The 12,468-nt window shown below is 40.3% G+C and overlaps 1 protein-coding gene across 1 annotated transcript in view; it reads left to right on the forward strand.

Annotated features, from left to right (window-relative positions):
- LOC306739165 (guanine nucleotide exchange factor VAV3-like) overlaps positions 1–11,544 on the forward strand; it is a gene marked incomplete at both ends in the record, with an annotated part of 40,311 nt that extends 28,767 nt beyond the window's left edge. Inside the window, 5 exons of the mRNA XM_079221130.1 lie at positions 2,695–2,782; positions 3,218–3,347; positions 9,144–9,239; positions 10,804–10,952; positions 11,503–11,544. Of these exons, the coding sequence (XP_079077256.1) occupies positions 2,695–2,782; positions 3,218–3,347; positions 9,144–9,239; positions 10,804–10,952; positions 11,503–11,544 (505 nt within the window). The remainder of the gene's footprint in view (positions 1–2,694; positions 2,783–3,217; positions 3,348–9,143; positions 9,240–10,803; positions 10,953–11,502) is intronic.
- Between the last annotated feature and the right edge of the window lie 924 nt (positions 11,545–12,468).

Consider the following 12,468-nt stretch of genomic DNA (forward strand, 5'->3'; position numbering starts at 1 on the left):
GTTTATATGTCCAGTTACTATTGGTACTGGATAATTCCCAGACCTCACTGTGAACAGTTTCCATTGGAACTACTTAGTACAGAAGAAAACAGAACAGTGAGGTCTATTTCAAGAAAGAAATGTTGAGGTTGTATTTTTCAAAGGCTCTGTGCATCAAATATTAAATTCTGCTTTAGCTACAGGTAGATACATATTCCTTAACCTGGACAAAGAAAAGCAAAACTTTCTCCATGGCTAGACACTCAAAGTAATTTTGAATATGTGTTTTTCTAATTTGAGTATTCACCCCATCTGTGTCATTGGCACAGATGGGGTTTGTTTGAACCTACATCCTACCTAAACATAGTTGAGGTCAATTTTAGTTTACCCTGATGGTCGCTTCAGTCTTTGCATCGCAGCTGAATGCAGCATGGGGAAGAGGTGGAATTGGATGAACTATTTTTCCATCTATCTTTTGTCCGTCTCTTGTGCCCAAATATATGTTCAACACTATTTGCTGCTCTTTGGCTATCAGTCTTAGAAATGTATTTCAAAAGATGGCTAGTAATGCATGCTTGAATTTAAGATAAAACATCCATTCCTTTAGGCCTCAATAAATGGCTGCTTTATCTGCAAGTTGAGTGCCTCCATAGCTGTCTTTTGAAATACAACACTGGCCATTTAACCAGCGAATATCTTTCAGGCTCCATCAAAGCTAGTTCAGTCTTAAGAAAAAGGACTATCTCGTCCCCCTGACATGACAGCTCCAAGAGATTATAACGATTGAGGGTGCACTCTGAAATAGTGTTTGGATGTTCAGACTATTTAGCCAGTGACACACCATTCCAGCCCATTTGCTTTGGCCCATACCGTCCCTCATTCAAAAATTTCTTAACACTCCAATCCTAATTGCCTGTCTCACTGCTTAAGATCATTATCAGAATGGCTGTTTGAGATAATGGAACTTTATATGAGAGCTGCTCCTAATCAACTGGAACTTGTGTGTGTGTGTGTGTGTGTGTGTGTGTGTGTGTGTGTGTGTGTGTGTGTGTGTGTGTGTGTGTGTGTGTGTGTGTGTGTGTGTAAAGATGTTTGAGAGTGCAGCCTTGGGACCCAATAGGAGGAAGGAAATACTCACCAAAAAGGGCTCATCTGTCTCCATGTGTTATGCACTATATAACTCAACAGACATCAATAATGTATGACTCGCCATATATTCACAATGTATCTGTGAATTTGCAACATGATCATATGCTTCTCATGCGTTATACACTGCATTGGAAGATTTACAATGCGGATCTATTTTCAGTGTGACTTGCACATCACCATGTGGGAGACATGCAATATACAAGACTGTGCTTTCAATTGGCTTGACAGCACACCCCCATTGCAGCCTGCAGTATATATGTACTGAACAGTGTGTGTATTTTCAAGGTTGATCTGCAATAATTTTCAAAAAAGTAGCTTGCCTGAGCTACTATTCTCACATGACTTATGATTAATTGATCATTTAATAATTTAATTAAGCCTGTAGCATACACTCTCACATACTCTATTCTACGTTTTACAGTTATTTGTGATCCATCTTTCGATGTTGGATTAATTGAGCACACTAAATGTGTCTTTTAGGTAAGGTGTGCTTGGTAAAAAAAAAATTGACATAAGAAAGTTAACACAGAAAGAAAATAGAGAAATAAGAAGAAGAACATTTTTTTTTTTCAAAGCAGACATTTTGACTAACAGCAGAAAAACCACAGGTGGAATTAATAAGGGCTGCATTCCATTTATATTTACTGCTTTCAGAGCGCTGCCACTGTGTATCCTGGCTCACCAGCGGGGCTTAGTAATACACCTAAATGGATCAAAGCTATCGTTAATTATGTGACAAGTTCTTGTGCTGTTGTGAAAAATATCTGATATTAATGACGGTAATTAAATGAAAACATTTGTCTTTTTTGCGGTCTTTTGGAGCATCATTTGTATCTTTTCCTGTCTGTACAAAATGGTAATTCTTCAATAGATTGTCAGATAGTACATACGATAGATGTTATACATGGTATGGAAGTGTATGTTTTCCATTTACTTCAGAAATCAGAGACTGAAGCTCAAATGTTTGCCAAAGAAACACTTTTTTTGGCTTAAAATCATGAATAGTTATTTTACAAAATAAATTGTCGCTGTTGATTTGGTGGACTTTCTTGCTTTTCTTTTGTGGGGCATTTAAAACAATAATACTTGATTAGTTTTGCTTTAAACTGCATTATTTAAGAACTAAGTGGGTTACCATACAAAACAATATGTTTTGCATCAATACCTTTTTAATATGATTGATGATGATGCTTGTACTTGATACTTTTAGCCTTTAATGCCTCTTAAAACATTTCAAATCAAACAAAGCAGAAAAACCTCTGTTATAACTGCTTTACCTGTGATGAAAGCTCACAAACAGGTACTGGCATATTAATTCATCATCCAGGGTAAGAATCAGTAATCCTTTGATGCTTCTATTATTATATGATTTGAGTGTATTGGATCTGATTTCTACAGCAGGGAACACCTGAGGTGCTCTTGTCAACCAAAGTTGCTTGGCGCAGCTCATCGTGGTAACCGGCAGTCCGCTGGGACAGACCTTCGTGACGGTTCACCATAGAGACTGGATTGATGTGGGAGCATGTATAGTTGATTAGCAGCCCATGTCTTATTCATCCTCCACAGGTTCAACGATAAAGTCAAGCACATTAAGATTCTGACCAAGGATGGCTGCTTTTACATCGCTGAGAGTCGGCTGTTCAAGACTGCGCTGGTAAAGGTTTTTAACTTTGTATCGATATTAACTACTGTGGCATTATTGATAATAATCATTTTGACATTACATCACTTTTGCAGTACTGGAGATAACACATGCATTTATATTGTACGATGGTTAGATATGTCGACTCGTGGTTTATTTCTACATTTGTGTACACACTCACAAAGCTACGAGCAGATGTTTTAAGAAATTGGTTGCATCTCAGTTGCTAATATTGGCTGGTTTCCAGTATTGAACTTGAAATAGATAGATATAAAGATAAATCACAGTTAGTTGCCCTTCTCAGAATCACTTCCTCAGTAATGGCAGCTGATGTATACTCAAGATGAAACAAGCATTTCTATCCGTTTGTACACAAAGCCATCTAGATTCACACTGGATTATCATTGTTACGGGTATGTTTTGTTCCATTGTGCTTGTTTTACACAGGACTTGGTGGAATACTACAAGCAGCATTCATTGAAGGAGGGTTTCAGCAGTCTTGACACCACTCTGCAGGTCCCCTATCGGGAACTGTCCAATGGAAGCATACCCAAGGCCATTACCAGGTCTGGCACTGGTGAGTCTGCTTCACAAACATTCGCATCTTCTTCCCTGAGACTGTGTATGACAGAGGGAAATGCTACCAGATCAGATCGTGATCCAGTTACAGTTGAAAGTAATTCTAAGCTTTTGTTATGACCTGTTTGGTATACAGTTTTGCTACAACTGTCCAGTTCAGATAAAGTAAGTGTTTTTTCCCTGGGAAGTAGTCTTGCTTCTGTATGACAAAAACACTCAATGAAAACGGATATTCTCCAGCTCATCAAATAGAAACAAAAGAACAAACTAAGGACCGAAACAGTTTGCTGAAATCAGAATATCACCTGCTATGTTGTGTTACTAGACCAGCTGATGTCCTATACTGACTTCTAAGAACTGTAGAAAAACATTACAAAATCATGATGGCAGAGCTTTTCCTTGGTTATTAAGTTAAAATGGCATTTTAATACTTGAGGCAGTCCTATCTTTGACATTCGAGACCTGCTAGAAATACTTAGCATGTATAATGAGCTAACAGGACTCCCAGAGGAGTGTTGTATGAAAGTCAGCAGCAGTTTTGCTTGATTAGTCTTCTTTAGTCATTAACTTTGGTTGAACTCAACTAAGAATGTTTGCCATTGCTTTTTCAAACTAGTAAATAGTGTGACTGTAGTTTAGTTCGGTGATGTAAGATGTCAAACATTGAATATATATTGTCAAAATATTTTTACAAATTAGCTTTATAATGATTCCATGATAATGACATTGATATGTTTTGTGTGCTGTATTCCAGTTCTCATTTATTCCAAAATGTAATTTATTGTGATCTATTATGTTTTTTTTTAAAAACATAATAGAAAAAAAATAATAAAATAATGATTTAACTATTATTAAATATATAGACACAAAAAGGAATTATGTCTTTCAGTGGAGGTGGACTTTTTCCTAAATCTGAACTTGAATCAAACAAGATAAAACAATTATACAGGAAAGACATTTATTTTCATAAAAAATGAAAAGGAACAAGTGATTTAACCAGTACTGACCTTTTGTGTCTTTTATTTTAGGTTATCTGATAGTCACTATATATGCATATCATGTGGCTAATTTACAAGATTTTACGAACCCCTCCATCTGGGTCAAACTAACATTAGCCGTTGTATGGAAAGACTGTTTGACTCAAATATGAGAAGCTTTGACAGGGTTATTAAAGATGCACCCAGCAGTGTACTGCTAAAGTACTGTGACTGTATTGTGAAGGAGAAAGGTCTTGTTGAAGAAGCAGAATAGAGGAAGAGGCAGTGTTGGCGTAGTTACTCAGAAAAAGTAACTAGTTACTTCTGAAAATTGTAACTAGATTACTTTACTAGTTACTGCATTTGAAAAGTAACTTCACTACTAGTTACTTTACTTTACTTTTTTTTTTAAGCATATGTCCAAATTAACTGCAAAGATACATGGACAAACATCATGGCCCTTTCATCACTTTATTTTCAATTTTCAATAATAATTTATTATTATTAATTAATATAATTTCCAATAATAATAATCGCACGAGTCACACGACACTTCATGCATGAACAATCTACCGTAAACGTCGAGTTACGAGCCTTCGGTCAGAGTCCCCGTTAGCTCCCCGCTGTAGCCGGGGCTCCTGCTAGCGCTCCGTCACTTCCCCGCTAACTTCCGCTAGCTCTCTGTTAACTTCCGCTAGCTCCCCGAAAACCACCGAAGGTAGCGGGACCAGGCTCGACACCCGACTTGGGCAGAGGAGTCGCGGGCAGTAGCAGCAGCAGCGCTAGCTAGCAGCTTGTTGCTATTGTTCATGCAGGAAGTGTTGTGTGACTCGCGCGCCACTAAAAGAGAACTTTTCGGATTGGTAAAAATGGCTTCAGTAACGCAGGAAAGCGCGTTACTGAGGTCTAGTAAAGTAGTGTGGCATTTTGGATAATTTCTCCCCAATGGAGCAGTGCCAGACCGAACTTCCAGACCTCAAATGTTGTGGGCGGGGCTAAGTTTGGCTGGTACCAGGCTACATCTTTAGCATACCACCCAAAAATCCACTAGAATGCATGAAATAACATCTAACAAAATGTCCTGGGGGTGGACCATCATGTCTTTGCTTCACAGAATGTAACCAATGTTGTCCATCTCCAGTAGGCCGCCCCTATCGACGACTTTGGGCCCCACAAACCACCAGAATGCAGGGTACAACATGAGTACAACGCCAAAATAATTCCAATTTCCTGATATTTGAGCCACCAACGTGTGTGGCTGCGTGTGCGGCAAAATTTTGGTCACCCCCGACAAAATCTCACTCCAAGGTTTTTTGAAAAGTTGGCAGCTCTGGGATAATATTATGAAGCCAGACACAGGGGCGGTTGATGTTTTCACGTTTGTGGGACTTCCTCAACAAGTATAAAGCAGAACTAGTGGTTATTTCAATGGTGGATGGCGGAAATAGTAAATGTTTTCACAGACACAGAGATAAGCCCCGCCCCATTTCCCCATCGAATGGTTGCGAAAAAATTACAAACGAATTAACCACACAGAGCGAATTTTCACTGGGTGGCGCGATATAGGCGAAGTGGCGTTGCGAAAATTCGCAACTCTTTTGGTGTGAACATGGCATCAAGCTCATAAATTAATACTTTATCTAATTTATTTTAACCAAATGTATGGGATAGTATGACAAGCACCTTTTATGCTAAACACAAGAGTGGTATCAATCAGTCCTGGCAAGAAAGCAAGCAAGTATATTTCCAGAAATGTTGAACCATTTCTTAAAAAATGTGGCCAAACTGTACAGACTACATTATGAGAGATCTAATACAAGCTGGGCCACCGGGAGATGAGATCTAGCCAGTCCAGTCCTCTTCAGATTGCGATGTATTCCACATGTATTTGCACCTTGAATTAAAGTGTTTTTCCTAAACCAGATGCGATATCCAAATACAGATGGCATGTTAATACCAAGTGCGAGTCAGAGGGTACAAAGGGTAGAGGTGAGAGAAACAAAAGGTGAGCAAAAGATAAAGGAAGGAAGGAGTGAGCGAGAAAGTGTCTGAAAGAAATGGAAAGGAGCCTCGTCAGCTCACCAGCCTCGGCAGAGAGGTCCCTGTTAGGGCTCAGTGCCCCGGGCCAGCACCAGGAGCCTGCTCCTCCAAACGTCACACTCCGCATGCTACTCAGCTCCGAGATGGCTTCACAATTTTCCTGACAGGACATGACATTTCACTTGGGCTGGCAGCGGAGATAACGGTGTGACAGCCGCCCGCCGCTGATACACACATGGGGGATACCCCTGGTCCAACTGAGGGACTGCGCCTGTTTCCACAAAACTGTGAAAAGTTTGCAAATATGATCTGATGTAAAAGAGCAGAAAGGAGGTAAACTGTCTTAACTTAAAGAGAGGCGTACGTGTAAACAACCACAGCCGGCGCAGCAGAGGCAAGCAGAGGAACGCTGAAACAAAGTCAAAGTTAGCCTTTTGTGTCTGTTCGGATGTACAATTCTGCTGCATCCTTGTCCCTCTGCCTCCTTTGGCAGCCACGGTCTCCCAGCACATCAGGCTTCAAAGCAGCTCTGCAAGAGGTGTGTTTGTGCATCGCTGCCATTCACCGCGCTTCCTTCTGTGAGAAAGCCTTGACAGATCCTCAATGCATTCTGGGATAGATTATTATTGCCTTAAGTCATCCACCCCCATAGACAGACTTAGTGTGGGCACCACGTTCTCTGTCTGGTAAACAGCCTCCGTGGAAAGACAGATGTCATGCTAAAACAAAACAAAACACACACACACACACACACACACACACACACACACACACACACACACACACACACACAATGGTTTGAATCCCAAAAAAGAAACCTTATAGCAAGGAAAACAGAAGACAAGGCTGAGCAAACGATCACAAGATGCAGAACTATTGAAAAACCCTCAAAACTTTGGAGTCATTTGTTTGGAGAAACCAAAGCCAGCATCTTTAATTTTAGTCTTGCTGATTGCTTGCCATCTGTGTACGTGTGTAAATGTTAGGGATTGGAAATAATCTAAAACCATTTTCTAGTCAAGCATCAGTGTTATCAGGATATACAATTAATTAATATAAGTGAATATGATGCTAAATCGGCCAAAATAAGATGCAAAACATGCAGGGTATTTAGGTTGATCATATTAAACTGTATTAGCTGTAGTATCAAATCCTAATGCTAGTTTATGGTTGTATGTTCAGTATATGTTTATTTATACATGGACACATTCAGTACATACATCCATCTCTTCGTTGATACTGTACATACTTCCTGTAGGTATGTGTATCGTTGTTTGCGTGCCCTCTGGTCAGACAAACAGTTGACACGTATACTGGCTTGCATTATCCCCGTGGGGAACAGAAAGAAGTCATGGAGCCATATTGTTGTGATGACAGCAGTGAGTGTCTGCCGGCTCGATGGGATTTCATATGGAAGCGGAAGTCTTTGGCTCTGCGGCCTGGATTGCCTTGTCAGGGCGCCGTGCTGTGCCCAAACGTATACTTACCCCCATACTGCTGCTTTTGCTCGCTCAAAAAGTTGTTATTGCCGCGTTGTGCAGTGTGATCGGGAGAAAGATTATAGAGGCTTCCACGACTTAGCCAAAGGAATGTAGACAGTTAAACACCGAATATCCAAAACCATGGGCATCAACATGCTGCTACATAAAGCAAACAGCCTCAACTCTTCTGGGGAGGCTCTCCACACGATTTAGAAACCTGGCTGCAGAGTTTTGCTCCCATTCAGCCACATGAAAATCAGTGAAGTCAGCGAAAGGTATTTTATGCAGTATTTTCCTTAAAAAACAACAATGTATAGACAGTTACAAGAGTAATTCCTCTCAATCATCACCAATGCCTCACTGCAAGTGTGTAGCAGTGTCTGTATCTACAGAGACCCTCTGCTTGTATTTTCTATTTTCTGCTGGTTTTGCTCTGTTTGGGATATTTTTGGGCTTCATTGTCATGTTGATAAAGGAAAGGGCCCCCTTCAAACTGTGACCAAAAGAGTTGGAAGCACATTATTGCTGCAATCCATTGAATGTTGGATCTAAATGCGTCCCAGTGCCTCTACTCTGTAAAACATGGACGCCCTCAGCTAACTGATATTTGTGTTTTGCTACTCTCTGAGCTTCACAAGCATCTACAGAAGACATACATTTATTATCACAGCGACGAGAAACGGTGCATTAAGTAAACATTTAAATGAACAACTAGATAATTCTACAGGGAAATATTTCTGAAAATCTAATGTAAGACATTTCAAGGATCTGCTGTAATAGAAATGGAACTGACAGCAACACTTTTGTTACAGTAGGTTTCACAACACAAACCCTACATAAAACACAACATAAAGTAAACAATTATGAAAAAATAATTCACTGTGTGCGTGCCATCAGGCTGCTGTAATCTCAGGTGTGTTCATGCTGGCACACTTGTATGAAAATATCCTGTCATGTTGTAGCATTAAGACTTTAATTGAATCGTAAGGGCAAAGCCCAAATAATGAAAAACTACTCCAGACCAAAGTATGTGGACATATAAAAGTAAGTTAAGTTTGTATGTTAACTAGTCAATACCCACCTTTTTATTGGTCAGTATTGAAAATTGTCTGATGCTTTCCCTGTTTCTGCCCTCCTCTTTCACTCTTCTCTCTTCTACCCATACTTGCTTTTTGCTTGTTCTTTGCCAACTTTTTCTCTCTCTCTCTCTCTCTCTCTCTCTCTCTCTCTTACTCTCTTTCTGTCAAACTTATATTTACTTTGCTTATCTTTACTCCCACTATGGCCTGAACCCCCCTACCCCCCAATCCACCCATCACTCGCTCTGTTTCTCTGTAGTTCCTCTTGGCGGCTGCAGCTTTGTTCCTCCCTCCTCCTCGCCTTTTTGGTCAGGTACAGGTACATCTTTTCTCTCTTTGTCCCTCCCTTGCTGTGTATGCCCACATTTCCAGGTTTCAAACTGTCTTGTTTTTCCTGTCTCTGTTAAATAATGTAGTCTAATGATTCCGCTTTTCGTCATATTGCACAGACCGTACGAGTTGCCATGCGGGGGAAAAACATTCACGTCAGCCTCTTGTAAATCCAAATTGGAAATATTGTGAATATCTGACAGCTGTGATGTCTTCCACTATGTGAAGATAACTTCAGGACTGTAAACAAACCAGTGGCAAAGCACTGCAAAACTACCTTTCCTGGCATTTAGATTTTACTTAAATTCATCAATTGTCATTATCACTTTAGCTAATTAAAAGTGGTCATAAAGTTTAGTTTGTATGGGTTCACTTTTGTTTTTACCACAACAAATCTGAATGAACAATAAAAATAGCAAATTGAAATGTTTAAATAGGTGCAACTATAAAGCTAACAATGTCAGCAAATGCTCCAACATTGGACTAGTGGGTGGTCTTCTAATTTTATGGCATACAGTATATCCAGCACAACAGTCTATTAGGATATCTTTGTCCCCGTCTTTGTGCATATACATGCATGCATGTATATGTGTGTGGGCTTGAGCTTCTGTATTGGCATGATGTGCCTGTATGTGCTTGAGAGAGTAGGTGTATTCATTTCATCCAGCATATCTTCCCAGCTGTGTCATCTATATTTTTCACAGATAAGGTAAACAGGCCGAGGAACACCTGTTTTCCCAAGTGATATGAGCCCCGACCTGCATGTGTAGAAATAACCTTGTATAACCTGATAAGTGCTGCGCTCAACATTATCTTTAATGACATCAAAATATGACTATGATAACCCATGACCTGTCTAATCTACTGTGCATTTGTCACTGCTAAACTGGACAGCTCTCTATATTTCTCCCTCATCAATGTCTCCGTGGATTTTGCTTTTCATCCTCAAGAGATAGCCATAGTTCATTTACTGTGGATAGTACCGATGACAAATGTGCTTCATGCCATTGTAATGTTAACCTTGTACAAACTACAAACATGCAAAAAGCAATATACTGGCAATATACTACTGTACACTAAAGGTAAAGAAACAGAGTTTTGTTCAGCTGAGTTTGCCCTGTACTCTTCCTGGAGTCACAAAAAGCTTGTTCGTATTTTGTTGGTAGCTTGGTATGGCATTTTTCTTGTCAACGTTGTATTCAAATTTCAAAATAAGCTCAATTCGAGGGAAAGTTTCCAGTTAGTGCCCCCAAGGTGATGAACCAAAGAGCATTTATAAACTGTACTTTTAGATTAGATTCAGATTATGCTGTTGAATTGAGCATGACTCTTGATTTTGTGAGTGTGGTAATTATTGGTGGACCAATGAGAGGAGAGAGCTGTATAATCACAGCGCCAGAGACAATACAGTTCTTGTCCATTTGTAGTTAAAAAGTTGGTCATAAAACTTAAATAACTCATTCTGGATCTCTGAGAGTATTCTCAGAATCTTTGTGAAATTTAGTGAAGATGTTTCTCAAAAATGAGACACGATGGCTCTGTCTCAGTGTTTTCTCCCAGGGTGGTGGGTGTTGCAGTGGCACGTTATGACTTCTGCTCCAGAGACACACGGGAGCTCTCCCTGCTGCAAGGAGACATGATCAAGATCTACACCAAAATGTCCAATGGGTGGTGGAAGGGAGAGATCGACGGCAAGGTAGGTCTGCTGCTGGATCCTGTCATTGTGGCAAATGTCTGTACACATTTTATTTATTTTATCTCCACTTTAGTGTTTTGTGACATCTGTGGTCTTACCATATACAGTGGTAGCTATTGTAGAATTTAGTTACACATGTATTCTATGTAATTGCGGTGTGCTGTCACAATGTTCTGCTGTCAGTTCATTTAAATGAACGTTATTAATGTCCACCCTCTTAGAGCTAAACGCAAGGGTTTGTAATGTTCTTCAAAGACATGTTTTTTTGCAACATTTGCTGAAATTCTCATTACATCCAGACGGCAATCAATATTTCAAATGTTCTTTGTTTACAATCATTGTGAGAATGTTGGGGGGTGGCTTTGGTGGAGCTAGTGCTGCTGGCTTCTTTTATTGGAAAAGTGTTGGCAACACTGGGCTTTCTTTTATTTTATTTTTTTTAGTGTACTCTTGCTGTTTTCTCAATATTACCAACCTGACATGACACATATATGTCCTGCAAAATGTATGTGATGCTGCCTGAATTGTATCCTGTTTGGTCACCTGTAAGATGGGCTGGTTCCCTTCAACCTACGTGGAAGAGGAGGACTGACTTTGTGGGATTCAGCGTCCATTCGAAGCCGACCACCTCCGGCGACTGCCATGCTGCTCGCCCACTCTCTGTGCCCTGCAAGTCAGATCTCTTTGATAAAGCCCAAAGACTTAGACTAAAGAGGATGCGGCGATACCCTCAAAAACCTTCTCCTGCCCTCTGACAGACTCTCACACAGAGCAAATGTCAAATCACAGATTCCAGCAGCGTCAAGCCATATCTCGCCTCTCTGTGGCCCTGTCTGGCCCCGCGGCACCATGGGAAGTGTGTGTACTGTACCCAGATAACCCTACACCCACCCTTTCTGCTCACCTTGTCTTATTATTGATGACTCCATTGGCTGGTGTGAGACTTGCCTTCACTGTCATCCGGTTTCAATACCAGGAAGGCTCAGTCACCCAACTGGAACACAGATCCTGCTGACAGCGCAGCTCCCAGGTACCGCTCCAAATTGAAATGCAGGAGCTGAGGAGCTTTGACTGTTGTTGGAACATGGCCATCTCGGCTGTTCAGATTTTTGTACTCAACTTTCTGTTTAAGACCTGCATTTTTGAAAGTTTAAATCACTGGAATGATATAAACTACGTGATATTTAAATGCAGTTGCTGAAACGATCCGACGCTGTTTGAAAAAAGGATTTCAGTTCCACGGCGTGAAGGATGGATCTGTCATGCGGTGTGTTTGCAACTTAATGACTATTAGTCTTGTGGAGTCACAAGTGATTTGGTCATATCATTACAGAACAAGACATCTTCAGACACAGTAGTTGTGGAATAATGTTGTGGAACGTGTTTGAATCCATCGATGATAAAGCTATGTCTCCAAACTTTGATTCCTATTCTGTTATAATTTCTTATAAGTTACTGTTGATTTGAATCACTTCAACTTTAAGAAGCATCTTCATGAGACGCTGGACTGGTGTCA

Source organism: Taurulus bubalis (genome assembly GCF_910589615.1).
Source record: "Taurulus bubalis genome assembly, chromosome: 1".
Classification (NCBI taxonomy): domain Eukaryota; kingdom Metazoa; phylum Chordata; class Actinopteri; order Perciformes; family Cottidae; genus Taurulus; species Taurulus bubalis.